Source organism: Prenolepis imparis, unplaced genomic scaffold (genome assembly GCF_030444845.1).
Source record: "Prenolepis imparis isolate NDT839.2.m4 unplaced genomic scaffold, iyPreImpa1.0 SCAF_11, whole genome shotgun sequence".
In the NCBI taxonomy this organism is placed as follows: Eukaryota; Metazoa; Arthropoda; class Insecta; order Hymenoptera; family Formicidae; genus Prenolepis; species Prenolepis imparis.
Window position 1 is genome coordinate 5786267 of NW_028141169.1, and position 20132 is coordinate 5806398.

The 20132-nt window shown below is 33.2% G+C and overlaps 1 protein-coding gene across 2 annotated transcripts; it reads left to right on the forward strand.

Annotated features, from left to right (window-relative positions):
* The first annotated feature begins 15848 nt into the window (after nt 1-15848).
* LOC145942382 (peptidyl-alpha-hydroxyglycine alpha-amidating lyase 1) lies at nt 15849-19728 on the forward strand. Of its 2 annotated transcripts, XM_083049042.1 has the most exons (7): nt 15849-15969; nt 16187-16344; nt 16525-16699; nt 16776-17396; nt 17479-17898; nt 17987-18190; nt 19520-19728. In XM_083049042.1, exons 2-7 carry the CDS (start codon nt 16243-16245, stop codon nt 19726-19728), a joined length of 1731 nt encoding a protein of 576 aa, XP_082905168.1. In that variant the 5' UTR covers nt 15849-15969; nt 16187-16242. The 2 variants fall into 2 exon arrangements, with proteins under 2 accessions (XP_082905168.1, XP_082905166.1); XM_083049040.1 differs by having other exon boundaries at nt 15882-16344.
* The last annotated feature ends 404 nt before the right edge of the window (nt 19729-20132 follow it).

Here is a 20132-nt window from a genome sequence, read left to right on the forward strand (position 1 = left end):
AGATACACTCAAATATAAATTGAATCTGGCTGCATTTCAAATTGGGAGTGTACTTTCTTTTCTTCAATATTTTCTTGCAATGTAACATATAATTGAGAAATAGTGTAATTTATTATCACGAACAATTTAAAAAAAAAAATTTGTATTGCAATATTAATAATATAGAATAATTTGGAAAAAGATTTTGCGATTGATAATTTATCTTAGTTTGGGAGAATATTTAATATTTCATAAAAAGACTGACAAAAAGGCTTCTACGATACTGCGCGGAAGATTTGATAATTAATTTTCTTACGAGTTGCATACAATTTAACGTGTTACATCCTTTGAACTATTAACTGCTTCAAAAGCGTATGTCGTAAATTCGTAAAGTCTCGTATATTCGTATAAATAAATACTCTAGAAGGGAGAAATTGTATGGATCTACGTTCTAAAGGCGTGTACGCAAGGAAACGCGTGAAAATCGAAACGTTTTAAGGCCTTTGACGTCCCTAAAGCACTCAGACCAAGCCATTCCACCACGAGGGCGAAATAAACGCCCGGTATACGAACCGAGTGGGGCCCCCGCCAATTCCGTATAAAACCGTCTCTCTGCTTCCGGTATATTTATTTCGATGAAAGGCCTCGCGGTAACGGCTCATGCATTACGGAGACGAGTGCGCCTTACGGAAACAAAAAGACGAAAGCATCAGAATGGAGGCGTAAAGCGTGTACTCATCCGATCGTCATGCGCGGGCAGAATAGAAAAAGCGAGACAACCATGTTAAAATCCGACGACAAACGCTCAAGAGATCATTTCGCAAAAAGTTCTCCATTTATTTATGATTCGCGATGTAAAGTCGCAAATTGCGAAGCACTTCGATCGTAGATCGAAAGGAGCCAGAGACACAAAAATGATATATAATATATACAATATAAACAATTTCTCACTCACCGATACGTGCAATAGCGGAGTTGTAGTACACAGCACATTGATCTGAAAACAAAATATTCAAATTATGTATATATACATGTGTGTGTGTGTGTGTGTGTGTATAATTAGTAAATTGAGTATGTTATAAATTATATTTATAGTTATAGAGTATGTTATAAATTTTATATTTATTTTGCATACCTCCCAGTTGCCCCGATGTTGCCCGATGCCTCCCCGGGCCTCCTCCTCCTCTCTTGGTCCATGGTAGCATTCACGACACTCGCGAAAAACGCGAATAATTATGATCGCCCGACACTTTACACGGCACTCCCGACGCGACGCGTGAATCGCACGCGTATTTCGCATACATTGTACAATGAGAAAAAATAATGCGCGAAAACTACAATCGCACGAAGCAACGTCCGTTCGACACTCGAGAATCTCGTCAAACTCGCGCGCAGCAATACTATCTGTAACAAATAAAATACATACATATAAGTCTCCACGAAATCAGAAGCCAGCTTCGCACACACAATATAATCGATCTCGAGTTTTTTTATTACCTAGAAACGCTAATGCAACTCGTATATTTATTGCACCGTCAATTTTTCGAAACTAATATTAGTAGAGAATATCACATTTTTACGTCCCGATATATTTCATAAACTAATTATTATCGGAGCAATATAATCGGTATGCATATATATTCTTAAAATTCATAAAAAATTGCATATGTTACAAATCTCTAAAATATTGATTAAATTTGTACTTTAAAGAGGATTGCATACATCAGAATATACATATACGGTATGTGTGCTCAAAGATGCTCTTCAACTAAATTCCAAACCCCGCATGGCAACATAAAGTGCAGCAACTGAATACGAATATTAGCACATGGAAAGGACTTACCATATAAGCGCATGTAACCAGTGAGCTCTCTATTTGACAGCGCGATTCTCCAGGCAACTGTGTGCACGAATACCTCTATTCGTCCTCCTTTATTCTGCCCTCTTGACCAGGTGTGTGCAGGCGTTCCATACAGGCTTTCTTATTTAGGCACGTATTCGGCACCGAGTGGATCTGGAAGAAAACATGGATCGCTCAGCATTTACACTGACATATACTGTGTGCGCAAATAAAAGTTTACGATTTAAAGAGAACGTTTGGTGCACTTGAACATAGCTTGAGTCTGACGATTTTAACTGCGAGCGATAATCGTGAAGTAGCTTTATGACGAGAATTCGCTTCTGAACTGTATTTAAAACAGAATGCAAAACTGGCGATACATAATTTATGATTCCCTGTTTATTAATCAGAATGCGATATTTACAGTAATATTTAAATACAGTGATAATAAATCGTATTTATATAAATATAAAATCACACATACATGCAAGATTCCAATAAAATATTCTTTTATTAATCACGTAAATATAGAAAGAAAGAAATAAGAGAGATACGTGATTAATGATGTTAGAGAACAGATGAGAATAAAACCGAGGCAAGATTGCATATGGAAAAATCAATATATTCAGAGTGTGTGAATCAAATCAAAAGTTAACAAACGAAGTACAATTCGGATTGCTTCATCGGAGTTTCGGAGCATTTTGTCGTGCATTTCTCATAAAATCGTCGATGCGACGAATTGTCCCTTTGCAAAATAAAAAGGGGGAAAAAAGGGGCGGAACGTAAGGCGGGCCGCAAAGAAATTTTGGATTCGCGTCATCGTCGTCGACGCGAAGCGTAAGGCAAGGTGACTTGTCGCGCGCGTGTTCCCTGACAAATCGCACGGTGAAATCCGTGATTTTAAAATGCAGCTGTTCCGCGCACGTGCGCGGCATAAACGGTGACATTATACGGCGGCGCAACGCGTGCTTTGGTGTGTGCAACACGAAGGCGCAGACGTGCGGCAGGTGAAGCCTTCACGTCGCTCGGATAACATACGAAGAGAGGCTTTATTGTTCGTCGACGAAGATACGACTATCTTGCTGACAGCACGCGCCGGATTCCTCATAAATGAACAGGTTGTCCGGCTAAGTGAATTTTCGCCGGTAAATTTAATCGCAGGGTTACGAGACTTTCGCAAGAAATTCTCAGCATGCAAGTCGAGGCACGTCGAGAAGACGCACGTAGAAGAGACGAGAATCTGAGAGAAGGCATAATTAAACAAAGGGGAAATTTTATATCTGCCTTTTTGTGATATTATATACATATGTAACTGAAACAGTAGAGAAGATACGTGATGAAAAAAAGATTATAATTTTTCTCGGAAATATAAGTAGAACGTTTTTCGTTTAGATTAACTGTATATTTTCTGCAATGTTTGTGTGAATAGTTTTCTAGATGTTTTTTCGGGATAAAAATTATTACGTGAAATTTACTAAAACTTTATCGATTGTGTTGAATAACAACGTAAAAATATCACGAATAAAACACACGTTAACCGAGATTTTTAAAACATTCAAAGCAATTTCTCTGCAGAAAGTGCAACCACCTTTGTCTTTCTCCACTTTACACGCTTTTATCTTCCACCAGAAAAATAGCGTGAACGTGAAAATGTAAAAGGCTACGGATAGTAATAGAGTTCTAGGGTCATTTCTGATGTTTACAAAACGTTTCGCTTAAAATGAAAGGTAGCATAAACGATTCTTACGTTTTTACAAAAGTTAGTTACATTCAAACCGCCAAATATTAGCTCAGGAAGAAAACAAATATGTTCCTCGTAAAGTTTCGCCCGAGCGCATTCCGCATGTGCGCATTCCGCGTTTAGCGCGTTCTAGTCTAAATTTAACATGTATTTTGCGGCTAATAAAGTGGAGAGAATACTATGCGTAATACCTGATTAAATGCACACATTATGAGCTAATTACATAATATTTCTTTCTGGTCTAACATAATTTTAAATTTTAAATTAACGTCTTACGTCGTCGATCAATGCAATTGCCACCTCACGGTGCATATCAAATTTTTATTTTTTTGCTTAAAAAGAATAATTCATTAAGTATCTCTCGAAACTTGTAACTGATCTATTTATACGCGATATCTGTATCTCATATCAATAGAAGCACACCAATTCGAAACACATTGTTATATAATAATTATTAGTAATATTTCTCTCTAAGAAGATCTTTTTTTTAGATTATCTATATTTCATCTTTATAAATTAAAAAATAATATTGTTTTACAGAAAAACACTAATGAGTCTGCGATTCGATGCGCTCTCTGAATGACGTAAACGTAATCGGCGGAAATCAGATAAAGAGAAAGGCCAATATTCAGAGCATTATGCTAGTAGTCCTCGAATTCGCATCGTTAGCAAACCGGCTCATAATAAAGGACATCCGCCGTTCTTTTTTTTCTTTTCTTTTTTTTTTGCATCGAAAGCGCTTCGATTAGATTCCTTCAGGAGCGAGGAAACCGCTTAGGCGGACCCGGACACTGGAACTCGCTAATTAACGCGGTCGATGTCGCGACGTCACCTCTCCAACTACACCCTCTCGTGGGAGTCGTGTCCGGGGCTACGAGAAGCATTTCGGTGTCCTGAATATTTCGCATTTCGGCCGAGACGAATAACGTCCGCAGAAACACGGTAAAGTACACAATGAGAGGACACGAAAAGTCGAGTTGTATTTGTACCCGCGCGTACATCTTCAACTCCTGATGGTCACAGTGCTTAAAGCCGTCAGCTTAATTCGCTTGCATTTTTCTTACAGCGAGCAAGACTCGCCTGCTAAGTCCCGTTTGTTTTAAGTAACAGGTCATTTACTCTCGTAAAAGTCTTCTCGCTAGATATACAATGCGCCTTTGTATTTATCTAGTTAGATTGTCTTGTCTATATAATAAGATGTTCACGAAAAATTTGCATAATTTTCTGACCTACTTTTTAAAATTTTAATTGATGAAAAGTGCGTTTACAATAAACAATATATTTAAACATCTGAAATATTTCTATATATTATCTTGCAGTTATACCGTGCAAAATGCTCCCTTAATTTTTTTTCTAACTTTTAAAGGGCTCATGAATGTTACTGTATTACATGGTATATTAAATACCTTCCGACATCGCATTTTTGCTAAAGCTATTTCAGCTACAAAGTGACCGCGTGGAACAAACTTACAAAAATCCCTGAGAAACTTCGGCATAGTACGGTAGGTTACGCCGCCTCGGACTAATTTCCAACTTTCCCTCGGTAAAGTTTCTAGTGACAAATTATCCCGCGCGAAAATGGAGTACCACTCAAGATTCAACGAGAAATTTTATTACCCGCGGTACTGCAATGAGCGACATAAAGAGACAAAAGGCACGAAATGAAAGATGAAAGAAAAATAATCTATGACAGTTCGCGACACATAAACGCCGCAATCCTCGCGATGTATCTAATTAATAATACAAAGCACAATTCGATACACATTCGTTATTTCAATCCATATTTGTCACAATTATGTGTCAAATTTATCAAGTATTATGCTGCACTATATGACATTTATTTTAAATGTATCTTTTGCATAAACACATTAATGCATGAATACTGCATGAATACATAAACTGTAAAATGGTCATTTTATAAGCTGGTATATAAATATCTAAAATCTGTACAGGTTGACGAAATAAAATTAGTAAATCTTACAGTTAAACTATTTTTATATATAATTGTGATAAGTTAAAAATTGTTTTTTAAAAATAAAAACTATATAAATAAGATTTTTTGTACAAACGAGTTATTTGTAGTTTGTAGCTTTACAGAATATTCTATTTTTTCAAACAAAAAAAAGATTGATTTTCAAGAATCGTCGTAAATGTCAATGTGCCAGAAGGAGCGTAATACAGTATATAAATTATAAATTCTATTTGAAAAGATATTTTTTAGATATCACAAAGCTCATTTAATCTCGACTATAAATTAGAAATGGGATCGTATTACATTATATTGTACGAGCTGGCTTCTCTCATACATCGGCGGAAGTCAAAGCACGAACCAATCATGGCACCCAGTAAATCGAGTTTTGGACGAACAGCGCGATGTTCTGGCATAATTTGATTTTCGTAAGCAAGTAAACGAGTTGCGTGCCAATTCATTTCGCTCTTGTCTTATTGACGTTACACGCGCAGCGATATTTCTTGGATTATGTATATATTATATACATAAATTATATCACAAACTTTGAGGAAAATACCGAGAATATATATATCAATTATTTTGATGGGAACGTTTGTAAGAAATAAAAATTTATTGTGTAAAAATATATTGCAACGCTAATACTTAAAAAAAATGCACTATTATATTTATATTTTACATTAAAAAAGGATGCTCTAACTAAGAGAGAGTGTAGATTCTGGATATTCTAAAATTCTAAATAATATGTTTAATAATAGATAATAATTCAATTTTAACCAACATGTTAATTATTTCAACTTGTAAATATTTTGAACTTGCCTTAAATCTATCAAAACTTTAGTTGCATAATTTTTTGTTAATGTCGTGCTATTTATTCCAATAATTATATAGATATATCGTCAGCGTCTCATAATAGTATTGTAAATAAAATGAATTATACAGATTCATATAATATTTATATTTGTTTTTATTTTAAATGTTGTACGATATTATCAATGCCAATACGATTTAAATTGTAAACTCGAAAATTTATCAAATATTCGAGATCTCGATGCCCCTTTCTCGCTTAAACTCGAACGTGTGTCACGATTCGACAACGAATCTCTGTCACCGAGGCTCACCGAGATGCCATCGGATGATCTAAGCGAGACAATTTCTCACCGCTCGCTGGACCGAAAGCCAGTTATAACGTAGCAACTTTTCAGGTTAAAGATCTCGTTCTGTGCACGAGCCACGACAAAAAAGTCGTTGCGAGTGGTGGATCGATGCCATAGCGGCGACAGCGTGGCTCCAGCCGCGGCAGCAGACATCGTCTCGTTCGGTATGAGTAGATAGATATATATACACGGACGTACACACAAACCCCACACGTACTGTCGTTCCTCCATCGCCATTCCCATTTCTGCGATCTCCTTTCCATCCACATCGACCATCCCGTCCTCATCCCCTGCGTTCGCAAAACCACCCTCTTTATCCGCGGGCCTCTCCGATCCGTACCCATCATCCCCGCACCCCTGCGTTATTCGCCCCTGGGCGCTCTAATACGACCGCGGAGCCTCATGACCTGTAGTTATGAGACTGCAACCCCCATTTTGACGTAATATTACTTCCGGTCGGGAAAATGTATTGTAAGAAGCGCTCTGCGGGATCGCGAGGCTGCTTGTACGCGCTAATCTGGTACGAATAAGGTAATTTTGATTAATACTTATCAATGTTAAATATTTTGTTTTTATGTAATTAATGTTATTTTATATTTTACATAAGGAAGGAAAGAGAGAAAAATTCTCTACATATGACATTTTCAATAGGCTGTTGTAATGATTGAAAAATAATATTCATATAATCATAGACTGTTTCAAGTTTTTGAGAGAACATGCGCGGGATTATCATAAGCCGTTGGGTCTATCTCGACACAGGATGCAAATGGCTAATGAATAATTTGGCCTGCGGAAGGGTTTACTGTGAACCGGGAGCGGACTAGTTTCATGTCGATGTCCGATTGTAATATATTACACAGACTATATTATACAATATAATAGCATACATTTATTTCTATTTAATTATTATTTTCATATTCTTCTTGCTTTATTTTTATCATAGAAATATTTCCGTGATAATTATCCGTGATTATAATCGAAAAATTAAAATGAAAATCATAATTTAGAGAATAATCCAAACCGATATATCTATTTAATAATTCTCAAATAATTAAAATAAATTCATTATTTTAACTTTGTTATTTTATAACAATTAACAATAGTAAGTATACAATCTTTACGTCTTTTTTTATATATTTTACGAATTTTTATTTCTAACCGTTTCTAACGTTAAACTTATCAAAGTAATCATTGCGTTGGTTTACGAGCAAAGATTGAGATGAAGAATAAAACAAGCCAAGCATACGAGAAATTGTCTCTAAACAGACAAATCTAGAACATCTTTTGTAAAGTAAAGTATAATTTCGAATAGACCTTATTTTGCTTGTGAGAAGGGGCTTGATTTATTATTGTCTATACGGAAATCCTTTACTATTCAGTTGACACTTGAGAATTTATCGTGCAACGATGTGTACCAAGAAGAAAGATGTCATATTTTGCAATATCGAGAAAAGTGTGGCTAAAAGAAATCTCGGGTATACTAATCAAAGCTTTCGAAATCTCACTGGAATTATGCTATCTTTAATTAACTTTCAGAGTACAATAATACACTTGCATAATGAGAGATTTGCTCTGCATATTCAATGCTATAATATAAGAACATGATAATCTTGAATGTTCTGAATTTAGAAGAAGAATAACTCGCTGCTGTTAATCAACATTTATCATTATCATTTATCACATTATATATTATAGTTTTGTTATATCATTATAAAAGTTAAGGTAGAAAATAAAATGTTATATTCAGAGTGAAAAAAAATTATAAAATTGCTTTGAAATAAAGCGCATACAGCTCAACGTTTAATATAATAGACTTTATAATAACATCTGTCTATTTCGTGTTTAAGATATTAGAATATATATTAATAATATTTCTGTCACACAACAAAAAAAAGAGAAAAGAATTATATTAATATAATTAAGAATTATTATAAAATAATTATCCCTTTTTTTTTGTTTACAGAAATATTATTAATATATATATTCTAATATCTTAAACACGGAACATAAACAAATTCCGTTACAATGCTATTAATTGCAGAAGAATAAAGATTGCCCTCCGAAATTAATCACGTTTGCCGCGCTTAGTTATTACTCGCCCGGCAGTGCATTGTTTTTACTAAGCCGATATATTATTCGGGGCGATATTATTCGCGCGCCGGTTGGTTTGCGAGAACGTGATCGCCGCGATGGGTTCGTCTTCGGGTGACGACGAGTGAATACGATCTACAATTTCATCCGGGTCTGGCCACTCTCTATTACGTCTACAACGTGCCGAGAGAAGACGCGCTGGGAATAGAAGTGCAACCCACATCCCGGAATGTTACATCTTCCTCGGGCGTCGGTCGACCGGTATGGGTGTCATTCGTAAGACGCGTTCAATGTTATCTCGTCTAGTAACATCTAGTTACAGAGAACATCACAAGGCTGATTAGAAGCGCACGCGACCAAGTTTCCGTTTTGTGTACGAGTTTGTCGAAAATTCCCCATACTGTATAGTAGAAAATCTTACAAAATATTGGAACTCTTCTGGAAATCCTTCCAGAAGAAAGACAGACTGTGCGGTACCACAGAACTGACATTCTATAATTCGATTTTTGTCCCGCAAATTTATCCAGAAAAATAAGCTCTTATAAAATATATTTTCTATTGATAACTTTTTTTTTTTAGATACTTGTACTTAAAAATTTCTAAACATCATTAATCATTGAAATAACAATTCAATAAAACTTTTTGTTTTTCTCATAAGAAATTCGCATTCAATTGTGTATAGAAATGTTCTTTTTTTATTATAAAGAATAAAATTCGTCCTGATTGATGTACAAAAAATGCCTGCATGCTATCGTCAAACTAATATTATTTTTATATGAGAATTAAATAAGATGTTAAACGCGAATGTGCCGGTTAATCGCATCTATCTCTTAAATGTGCACAATTTGTCTCAGAACAGAATACAATGTAATAGCTAAGCTATTTAACAAGGAACTACATCTCTTGCCAGGATTCTATACACACTTGCCATTTCCTCTATGGCTACAACTACAATGTGAAGAAATATATATGAGGAGAAAAAAATTAATATAATGAAATATATATGAGACATATTGCTTAATAAAAGTTACTCTAACTAAGTTCATCAAAGCAAAAAAATATTAATATATACTTTTTGATAAGCGATATAAAAAGAAACAAAATAGATAAAAGGATAAGTAATAATATGAGAAAACGAAGAAGGAAAAAAGCGAGAAAACTACATTTAAGTGAATTTCTTACTTTCAGTCATGAATTAAAACATGACAAAAAAAAAGAATTTTTTACAACGTATATAAATCCAGAAAAAAATAACTCTTATTGTTAAATGCAAAACAGAAATTTCCAACCAGTCTTGTTAATCTTTTCAAACAATTCGCTATAAATTGGAACACCAAAACAACTTTGTCGGATTAAAGCAATAAAATTCTTCATGATAATAATTCTTGCAGTAATTTACGTCTTATAAACTATCTATATCAACAAGCAAAACTGTATAAAGTTTGCCTGCAAATGCACTCTCATTTCACCGAATTGCGTTCATAATTGATATTATTATTACGCGCGCGATGTAAGAACATAATTAAATTAATAATATAAATTATTTGCAAGCAGGTGCGATGGAAAAAAAAACTCGACAGAACTTTTATTTGGATCGCGAATGTGCAAATTGCGCGATGCATCGTGAAATCCGCCGGGACGCCAGCGAAATTATTCATCGATGTCTTAGCGCTGCACAAGAGAATGATTCAACTTATAGTCAAGAATGGGGTTGTAAAAGTGTTGTGGCGAAGCCCTTAACCCTCTCCGGTCCGTAAATATACCACAATGCCGACAATGTTTCCGATGCGCGCGCATATGCAGATGCAAAGAGTTTCTCTCTCGTGCGCAATATCTTTTTTTTCCTCCCTCTGTCTTCCGCCTCGCAACTTTTACATGCCCTTGCTGAACACGGCGAAGTTTGTAATTAATTTTCGCGGCACGGCATAACGTAATAACCGCCCTTCTCGCCACTACAAGAGCGCATCTTGTTAATCTCCCCATGGGGGGAGAAATTCTGACCTTCACGGTTATCACGCTGGCTTGAGTTCGCACTACTCTTTGTACTCTCCCTGCTTACCTTTTATTACCCGCGTTAACGCTTACGCGCGCAACGATACATTCAGCGGATTATCCACGGTAATTCCCAGATTTGTCTTTTTTCTTTGTGTTTGCAAGTCTCGGTGGTGAATATAAAAATAAGAATAGATTTTCATTCTCTATAAACTTAATTCGAAATGATTTAACTAAATGTAAAAAGAAATTGAATAAAATGTGTAAAAGAACTTTGGCATATAAGTAAGATAAATGATAAAAAAGTACGTATGTATATATTTTGCTTTCGCACGGGAATTTTTTAGAATCGAAACAAGAGCCACACAAATAGGAATCGTTTAGCAATCTTACGGTATTCTAACTTGTTGACGTTATCTGTTGGATCGCGCTATTTCGCTCTCTTCGCGTCTAGATAATTTATTATTACGAGCGCGCTGCATGCGTTATCGATCGGTGGTGCTTTTAACGGTATGGGTTGGAACTCCTCTGGCGAGCTTATTTTCTTGACAGGAGACCGTCAGTGAAATTTGTTGACCGAGATTTCAGCGCGGTCTCCAATATATATAACATCGTTTCATGATTTTTTAATCTTCTTTTAATCTCTTCTCACCTTTTCGCGATGATAGATCACATGTAGTAGCATGCAAACGCGTTTCAGAAATATTGCGAAAAAGTTTTGGCGATTTTTCAATTCTGCAGTGAAAATTTTGTAAAGGTTGTTATGGATTAAATTTTATTTCTCAGAAATGTGACGTTTTCTAAAGAATTCTATTGCGTCTTTAAGAATTACGAAAAAGTATTATAAAAGTACTCAAATAGATTTCGATTATATAAGAATAAAAATTTCCTCAAGTTTTCGGTATAATACGGTATAATAAAAACCTGAATCTGGCACTTGATAAAAATATTCTTTATGTATTTAATTGTGTAAAAATTTTATTGAGATTTTATATCGGAAATTCTTTAGAGAAAAGCCAAAACTCTCACATTGAAATTTTGAAAATGAAGTACTTCACATCTCTGCAGATCTTTTTATACACACGCGTACACGCAATACATAAATAAATATGTATGTTGTATATACATTTCTTTTTTAAATAAATACCAGTCATTTCTCTATGACGTGTGGAATTGCACCCGCTATTTCCCGCGTATATAGATAGCTACGAGCCTCCGTTTATTCTGCGATTATCAAAGGCAGGCACCGATTCCGCAATTTAAACGCTAAAGCGCGTGAAACTGAACTCGATACACGGCAGTTGTATCTGCGCGAACGACCGTCACAGATACACGAATCACGCGATGAGATTAAAGAATCTCCGCGAATTGCATCCGCGCACGCGTTTGCATTTCATTGCTGCATTTTCCTTGCCAACCGACAAAATCCGCACAAATCATCATGATATATTTGAAAACAACAACGGTATTCAATGACATACTCTCGGGAACAGAGAGTGCCTTCAGATCACAAAAATTTATATTTTTTAATTATACACAGAGATAATTTTCTCTTAGAATTTACCTTGAAAATCATGGTAATCGTGGGACAATATGGTATAGAAAGAATTTTATGAAAATTTCTCTGATTAATATTAATCACAATAAACATAATAATATGTACACATTAAAATATAAAACATGTTTAAGTAATTTTATCATGCAGTTTAGTAAAATTAATCAAACATGTTTTATATTTTATTGTGATAGATATTATTATTTTTATTGTGATAAATATTAATCAGAGAAATTCTCATAAAATTCTTTCCATACCATATTGTCCCATGATTACCATGATTTTCAGGGTAAATTCTAAGAGAAAATTCTCTCCGTGTATTATATTGTAATTACAATACGTAAATGTATATAACTAGATTTAATTATATAATATTTATTTTTTTAATTTAAGTGTATAGGCGAAAGAAAAAATTATTTATACATTTCATATAGAACAATATTCGACGTGGACAACAAAGTTAAATAAAATTTATTCATTAATGTATCTCTTCAGGGAAATTACTATTACATGACGAAAAGGAATCTTTTTGAATGCGCTCTATTATTTGATAATCACTCATCTTTAAAAATTAATATCTATATTAATAAAATTTAATTTCTCGAAAATAGAAATCTTTTTAAAAAGTTCTCTTTTGTGTATCTCTAAAAGGCTGTACAGAGCTTAAGCCAAATACTTAAAACAATATAAAAAAACGCACAAAAAAAAACAGAAAATATATTAAACACGTAACCACGATATAAAAGTGCGAATGCATTTGTACGATGCGCCTAACTGTTTAGCATAGAAATAGAAACAGTCGAATTTTCTTTATTTCTCAAGACCGCACTAAATGGATTTACAAGCTTAGTCTCTCTCTCACTCGTTGTAATACGTTCCCCAAAAGAAGATAAATGAATCGTAGACGGGAAGGAGGCGCGAGAGAAGTGGGCAGGGTAGAGCGAAAAAAAAGGGAGAGACAAAACGATTGTCAAATCCTTTCGTTGTCCTACGACGAGAAGAGCTCGTGATGTCGCTCGTAATTGAACGTGGGGTTTTCCAGCGCAAAACGCCAAAGGTCCTACATCTCTTTATATGTTTATTCGCGGCTGACAATCCCGCTCTTTTTCACCGTAATAAAGAACTCGCTGTCGTCTGCAATTTAAGGTGAAAACTCGACGTCGATGCAGATGAATGAAATCGACGCTTTCAGTCTAACGAAAGGATGAGCACCGCTATTGTTGGATCTCCCCGATAGTACTCTAACGCATCTTGCGTATACTTCACGAAAAATGACAGGGATAGTACAATGAATATAATAGAATAACCGCCCAATGATATCCATATGGTTTGGAACGTTGCGTCATTTGTACCAACAATGCGTATTATAAGACTGGATAACTCGAACGACACAGCCATATCGCTTTGTTCGAGAATTGATGTTATCTTGATTTTAAATTAATCGATAAAAAATTAATTAAAAAAAATATAATTGCTTTATTATCGCAAAAAATATGCAAAAAAACTCACGTTTTCTAATTAACTCTCTTAGGGCCCTTATTACTGTAAGTGCTTTTGCTCGAATATATACCCCAGTGATTTGAAAGTTTTATCCCAGCCAAATTCGAAAAGTAAAGTTTCTTTTTCAACTCTCTTGGCACATTAAAAACAAAAAAAATTTTCATCGCGAAATTAATCTTTCCTATTATGAAAATAAAGCTCAATAGGCATAAAGTAACGTATTCGCGTATTCGAACGATAAGGCATGCAAGGATGGCTGTACAAGGTATGTCAGACATGATCGAACGAGACTGCATTGATTCCGATATAAACTCAGCCCTTCCAGACGAAACCATGTCGGGAAATTCTCGCGACGAATTCCAACGACATCGTCTGGCAGATGTAGACTATGTATTGGATTGCGAAACATTCAAACACTGAAGCTTTTCATTCGTACGAGAATTAGAGGGAAGGGTGAATTCGTGAATTATATTGGCAAATCTAAAATAGCAGCTATCGCAAAATCTAAGTCTCGCATATTCAACTGTCAAGAAAAATCGCAAGAAAATTTCGCTCGAAAATAATATGTCATCTTAAACATTGCGGATAAAAAATTTAATTTAAGAAAGATTGCGCAGTATAGTTGATTTAAATTGTATTTTGCACGTACTCTTTAACTTTTATATTGCAAAAGTGTAAATCGATTCTTGATTTATACATATAATTGTGCACAGATTCTTCACGATATTATATTATATTTTACAATTATATTACACTAATGTGTAAATATGAATATCCATATCTTTATCCATATATTTATAAATCAATTAAGAAAATAACTCGGAAAATAATGATTACACATACGTACTACTACACTGAGAGAATTTTCTCTTAGAATTTACCCTGAAAATCATGGTAATCGTGGGACAATATGATATGGAAAGAATTTTATGAGAATTTCTCTGATTAATATTTATCACAATAAACATAATAATATTTACACGTTAAAATATAAAACATGTTTGAGTAATTTTAAATTTTACCATGCAGTTTAGTAAAATTAATTAAACATGTTTTATATTTTATTGTAATAGATATTATTATTTTTATTGTGATAAATATTAATCAGAGAAATTCTTTCCATACCATATTGTCCCACGATTACCATGATTTTCAGGGTAAATTTTAAGAGAAAATTCTCTCTGTGTACATTTGTGTATGGAAAAATGTGATAAAAAGATAGATATCATAATAATTCAATTTTGATTATAATATAACTACAACTTCTATCGATATACGAGAGCTTGCTACGAAGCAAAAGTAACTGCAATACTGAAAGTTATATTTCTCCGATTCCAAAGTTATTTGGTAAGTTAAAACATCTCCAACAGTACGAAGAATTTTATATAAATAAAAGTCTCGTAAAATTCAATGAATGAATTTCTTGAATATTATAAGATTTCTATATCTATAGATTTGTAATTTTTATTCGCGTTGTTGACTAATATTTGATTAATATTTATGAATATAGAATCACCTTATATTCACATTATATATATCATTTATGAATTATAATATCTACAAAATACAAATACATCTATTACATCAATCATCTATTTAAAAAATATATAATGTATATATATATGATGTATATACATATATGATGTATATATATGATGTATAACATTAAATAATAGCCTCAATAATAATAAAATAGAAGAAATAAATTAAAAAATTAACTTTAGAAAAACATGAATAAATAAAAAAATTGCTTATACTAATTTTGAGTTTATACTTTAATAAAGAAATTTAATTTATAACTCAATTTATATTTTAATATTATTTGATATTGATATACTTAACGCTAAAAATAAAAAAATTATGAAAATAAGATAATCTTATTTTAAATTATAATTTAAAAAAAAAATAAATTTAGCACTGAACATTTTTTCCTATCAACGAAATGTAACAAAATAATACACGTAGCGCCTTTACACGTAAACAATATGAAACTGTTCTCAACCTGTACCATCAATCGAAATCAAGAATTCACGCAAGATACGTCGATAAAACTATGCCAAAATATTATGGCGTCATATCTAATGCCACTTGTTGGAAACGTGTATTTTCTTGAGACGTGGACGCAATAATAAATGTTTTTCATAAGTAAGCCAGGAGTAGTCATTCTAAATAACATTCATCATATGGATACGATACTTTGAGTGATACTAATCTCACGTGCAAAGCCAGTATTCAGTTTATCATATGTGAACATACTAAAGTGTGACATAGACTTCTCGAAAAATTTGATGTGATTTGCTAGAATGCTTTTGTGATCTCGTAAAATTATGTATCTAACACCGCAAATGCTATTATTATTTAGGATATTGATGAGATAAACTGAAACTAGGAAAGAGCACCTAATGACGGTTTTGCGAAATGATGACAAATCTTCGATATGACACCATCTGTTCGGTTTTAGTTTTATTTCCTATTTTAATACACGTCAAGGCAGAACCACAGGATATTTCGAATGTTCAGGTAATTATATGAATAAATATTTTACAAGACAAAGAGAAAAATTAATAGTATTTAAGATTAATTTTCTATACATTATGTTATATATAATACTTTCATATATATTGAGTTTTCATGGGAATAAAAATTATTTTGTGAGATTGTACATAAATATATAAGAAAAAAAGTTTCTTTTCTTTACAGCATTTACCTGATATTAAGTTTAATTCAAATGAATACTCGGAATATCCTGACAATGAGGATAGAGGATCCTCGATGCAACTGGATGAGCAACAACATGTAAAAGACAATTTATATTTACGAGCTAATAGCCACCTTGATAAAGAGGAGCCAATAATTACAGATGCTTTAGACAAAAGTATGTATTCGTATATTTATTAGTATAGAGAAATCTTTTAATTATTTTATTTTATATTTTTGCATATTTTTATCAGATATAGCATGGGATGTGCACTGGGCTGCACAATTGAAGCTTACTCAAATGTCAGCAGTTTCTATGGATCCATATGGCAATATTGCTATTTTTCATAGAGGAGACCGAGTTTGGGGACCTGATACTTTCGACAATAGAAACAGATTTGATCCAAATAATGGGCCCATAACACAAAATACAATTGTCCTTTTAAATAAAAGTGGAAAAGTAATACTAGAATTTGGAAAAAACATGTTTTATCTTCCACATGGTTTAACCATTGATCAGTCTGGAAATTATTGGATTACTGATGTAGCGATGCATCAGGTATTTAAATTTAACGCTGAAGATATAGAGAAGCATATGGAAGAATTAAAGCGCACACAGTTTAGTTCGATGACTGATGTATCTAGCGATCACACTAGTGCATTATTTAAAAATAGCATATTAAAGCCATCCATAATTCTGGGAGAGGCTTTTGTGCCTGGTAATGATGAAACGAGATTTTGTAAACCAACAGCCGTTGCTGTACATACTAATGGTGATTTTTTTGTCAGCGATGGATATTGCAATTCTAGAATAATTAAGTTTAACAAGAATGGAGAGCTAATTCTACATTGGGGACGACATTGGGGCACTGGAGGTAATAATAAATATATAATTGATACATTTATAATAATGAATAAGATCTAACTAATTCTAAAATAAACTTTACTTTATTTCAGAGCCCGTCTATTCGCAGTTGCCTCCACCAAACGCGTTTCTCGTCCCACATGCTTTAGCCCTCGCGAGTGAGTTGAATTATATTTATGTTGCTGACAGAGAAAATGGCAGAGTATTATGTTTCTTTGCGAGCAATGGTACATTTCATAAAGAATACAGGCACCCTGCTATTGGTGCACAAATTTATAGCGTTAGCTATGCTCGTGAGAAATTATATCTAGTCAATGGACAGGATCTATATAATCAAATTAATCCAGTATCAGTAAGAGGTTTCGTGCTTGATATCTATTCTGGAAATATATTATCAATGTTTGCACCTAAGGGCAATATGGATAAGCCTCATGATCTTTATGTGACGGAAGATGGATCAGAGATATATGTCGTAGAGTTGAATAATCATAAAATTTACAGATTTTTACAAGGTATAATATTATTAAATGTTTTATAAAAAGAATTCTTTAAAATCTTTCTCTACTTGTATTTAAATACATCTATCTTTTTCTTTTCTAGGTGTAAATGATTCTGTACATCTTGAAAATTCACAATCTATTAAACGGGCTCGACCTAAGATCTTAGTACATCCTGATACTAAAGATGCCGATATTGAAAAGACTAATATGACAAAATTGATTCTCGGTCTTGGCTCAGCAGCCATTTCTTTTATTACAATATGTGTTGCGATTGCTGCCATTGTCGCAAGATGTCAAAAAAGAGGTAGAGAAACAAGATATCGTTATGAAGAACCACCAATTGAATTTTCTAAATTAGTCGAATAGAAAAGAAAAATTCAGTTGAATGTGCTTTTTCTATTATATACAGCATTTTTGTTTTTTGTATCATATCAATATACATATTAAATATGTTCCTTTTTTCCTGTTGCTTATTAGAATATTTAATAAAAATAAATTGTAAAAAATACAGTAACTTTACGATATAACAGGAAAATGGGATAATGTCTACTCATATTTGTTCATATTTGTAGTTGTATATGTTCCAAGATTTTGTTTTTATTTATTCATATTTGATTGAATCACACCATATCGTAATAATACAATTATGTTGTTAAACTTTAACAATTAAGAATATCTTGTAGCAAAATTAGATTATTCCTATTACTATGCGCAAAAAATTGTGTGTGCTTGCTTATTCAAAATAATTTATTCTTATATAAAAGCTTTGATTTATGTTTCTTATATGTGCACCTTACTTAGAAAGCATGGCATTGTGCATTTTATGTATTAATGTATCTTGTAAATTTTATTTTTTTTAAATTTATACGAGATATATGTTAATTTCTTTTGAGCTGATCTCTGTATATTATGTTATTATTATATGAATTGTATTGTACGCTACACCTTTTAAATTTTTACCTTTCCTTTATATTCGTTATATATTTAATGTATCGTCTTATTCATTATAGATATATATTTTAGTTTTCATTAAAAATTTATTTTCCGTATGTACGCATACTTGTTCCAAGCTTTGTATCATTAATTTATATTTAAAAGTTGAGAATGAGACATCAACGCTTTAAGCAAAAAGTAATGAGTAGGCTAATAAATCAATTATTTAGAATATGAAATTAACGTTCAATAATTTTTTTGAAGTTTTCATGTAATTATAATTTTTTATTTTTATCATAATAACTAAAACCTTTCTTTGAATATATTGCTAGAGTAGATGGTTTGGAATTAAGTCATAATTATCTTCATCTAGATAATAAATTTGTTCACGTTAATTTGATAAAAAAAATTATTGTAATTAATATACATCTGAATTGCTTCTTTCACCCCAAAATAAATATCAATGTCAAGCATTGTCGATATGCAGATAAAACAATATTAGAATGCATAAAGGGAGTATAGTTATAAAAAGAAATATCGCATCTCTCTCTCAATATGTGAAGTCTCATGCATGTGAACTTGTGTAATAAACTTTAACGACCGCCATTTCATGGCACCACTTCTGTAGCTGTATTCTCTTGCAATACTTTTCGCATATAAAAATTAAGCAAACATATGTTTATACGCTTTGTTCGTGCAGGATGTTTACTTACAATGCGGAAGAGGATGCGTTGGGAAGCCGAGAGACGTGAAAACTTCAAGCTTTCGAGCCTGTTGGAGAATCGCCGAGGCAGGAGCTTCAAGTTTCTGGAGAAGCGGCCGAACACTCGCGATTTCAGCAAGTTAAACACGGAGCCGGAAACATCGGAGGACGAACATCCCGAGAACAGCCTCGCGAAAGTTATTTAAAACGATACGCACGTCGAAGCTACACAAATCGCGCGACTAACAGTATTATATCGTACCGAAACACGAAAATTGCGCGCACCGACTTGGCGCCCGACCGACTTTCGACTTGGCGCCCAACCGACTTGCCGTTCAAACCACTTGGCGCTGACTATAACTAACTAACAATCAACCCGGATGGTACGCGAGTAAGTTACTTTACCGATTGAAATATACAGAAATTTGAAATTATCACTCGAATATTTATCATATTTATAACTAAACATATTTTATTAATTTAAATTATTTTATTATAATCAGTGTTTGCTGTTATCTAAATAAAATTATATAGATGATCATCTAAATGAAATTTTGGCGTTATCTTATCTTTATATAGATAATAAAAATATGTATTATCTACCAGGTGT